At 27.6% G+C, this 1,346-nt stretch overlaps 1 protein-coding gene across 1 annotated transcript; it reads right to left on the bottom strand.

Moving 5' to 3' along the window:
* EIN_124880 (hypothetical protein) lies at window positions 1-816 on the bottom strand (the record flags this gene model as incomplete). The annotated part of the gene is made up of 1 exon (XM_004260368.1): window positions 1-816. One exon carries the CDS (start codon window positions 814-816, stop codon window positions 1-3), a length of 816 nt encoding a protein of 271 aa, XP_004260416.1.
* Window positions 817-1,346: the final 530 nt, after the last annotated feature.

Genomic DNA, 1,346 nt, shown 5'->3' with positions numbered 1-1,346 from the left:
TCATACCCGACGGCATTTATAATTTTTTTTATTAACATTTGGAACAATTAAATTTGTCAATGATGTGCACAATGCTATTGCTTCGTTTTTTAAAATACACGTTTCGTTGAAAATTAATTCTTTGACGTTTTTACACCCCCAAAAGGCCTTTTCCTCAACTAATTCAACTGTTTTTGGTATTTTTATATTTATCAATTTTTCACAGTCCATAAAGGCCGTTTTACGTATACAAGTAACTTCCACTGGAAGTTGGACTTTGGTCAGTTTGAAGCATGACTTTAAAACACCTTCTGAAATTTCCTTCATATTTTTTGGGAAGTAAAATTCGTTCAAATTGCTGTTAGAAGAAAATGCGTTGGCTCCTATGTAAATAACAGAATTTGGAATGGTGACATTCACAAGTTTGCAACAACTAAATGCATTACTTTGAATCGAAGTAAGATGTGAATGGAATGTCACTCTTTGAAGTTTACAGTTGCAAGCAAGTCCTTCTGATATTTCAAGAATGGACTTCGGGATTTTGAGTTCTTGTAATTCACAATTGGCAAAGACTGAAGACCCAATTGAAGTGACTGTTATTGGAATGTCAATGTAATGAACATTTGTGTCTTTAAATGCGCCTTCTTCAATGGAAGTGATTATCGGAGGGATTCTAACTTTGTCAAATAATATTCTATAAGCATAACAATACTTCGGTATAACTGTCGAGTTTTCAATATGGAAAGTTGTTCTAACACCATTTAGAGTAAAATCTATTTCAGCTGGTAATCCACATTTTTTCAGAGAATGTGGTAATGGGGAATTTTCTGTTGACATTTATCTTATATATTTGGAGTTTATTTTACATGTATATAGAGTTAACCAGACAAATTATAATGTTTTTGTTTTATAAATTGAAAAAATAACATTCAAAATAATTTAACAATCGAAATGTTATGGTTTAAAAATTACATAAAGTGTTTTTATATATTTTAAGTTTTTCAAAACTTAATGTTCTATTTGTTGGTATAATAATGCTTTTTATTTGATTTAATTATTTTTGGTTAATTATACAAAGTTATATTTGAAATATTGTTAGTTATAACATTTTAACAACAAACACAAGCAGTTGTATGACGACTGTATGTTATTAAATTATATTTAGACAGTCAAAGTGTTATGTTTTTATAATATTATAAATATTTTAAATAGTCTATTTGTTTCTATCTTAATTATCGAATTTGTTTGTTTGTAGTACAACTGGCTAATAATTCTGTAACACAATAAATCATTTTATAATTTGGTGCGCAAATTATCAATTATTATGTTCTTAAATTTGTAACTTTTGTTGAATTAAAAATTACATT

Source organism: Entamoeba invadens (assembly GCF_000330505.1).
Source record: "Entamoeba invadens IP1 unplaced genomic scaffold scaff_1105074725053, whole genome shotgun sequence".
Classification (NCBI taxonomy): Eukaryota; Evosea; order Mastigamoebida; family Endamoebidae; genus Entamoeba; species Entamoeba invadens.
The sequence above is the reverse complement of the archived record's forward strand: the minus strand, read 5'-3'. Positions and strand labels throughout refer to the sequence as shown.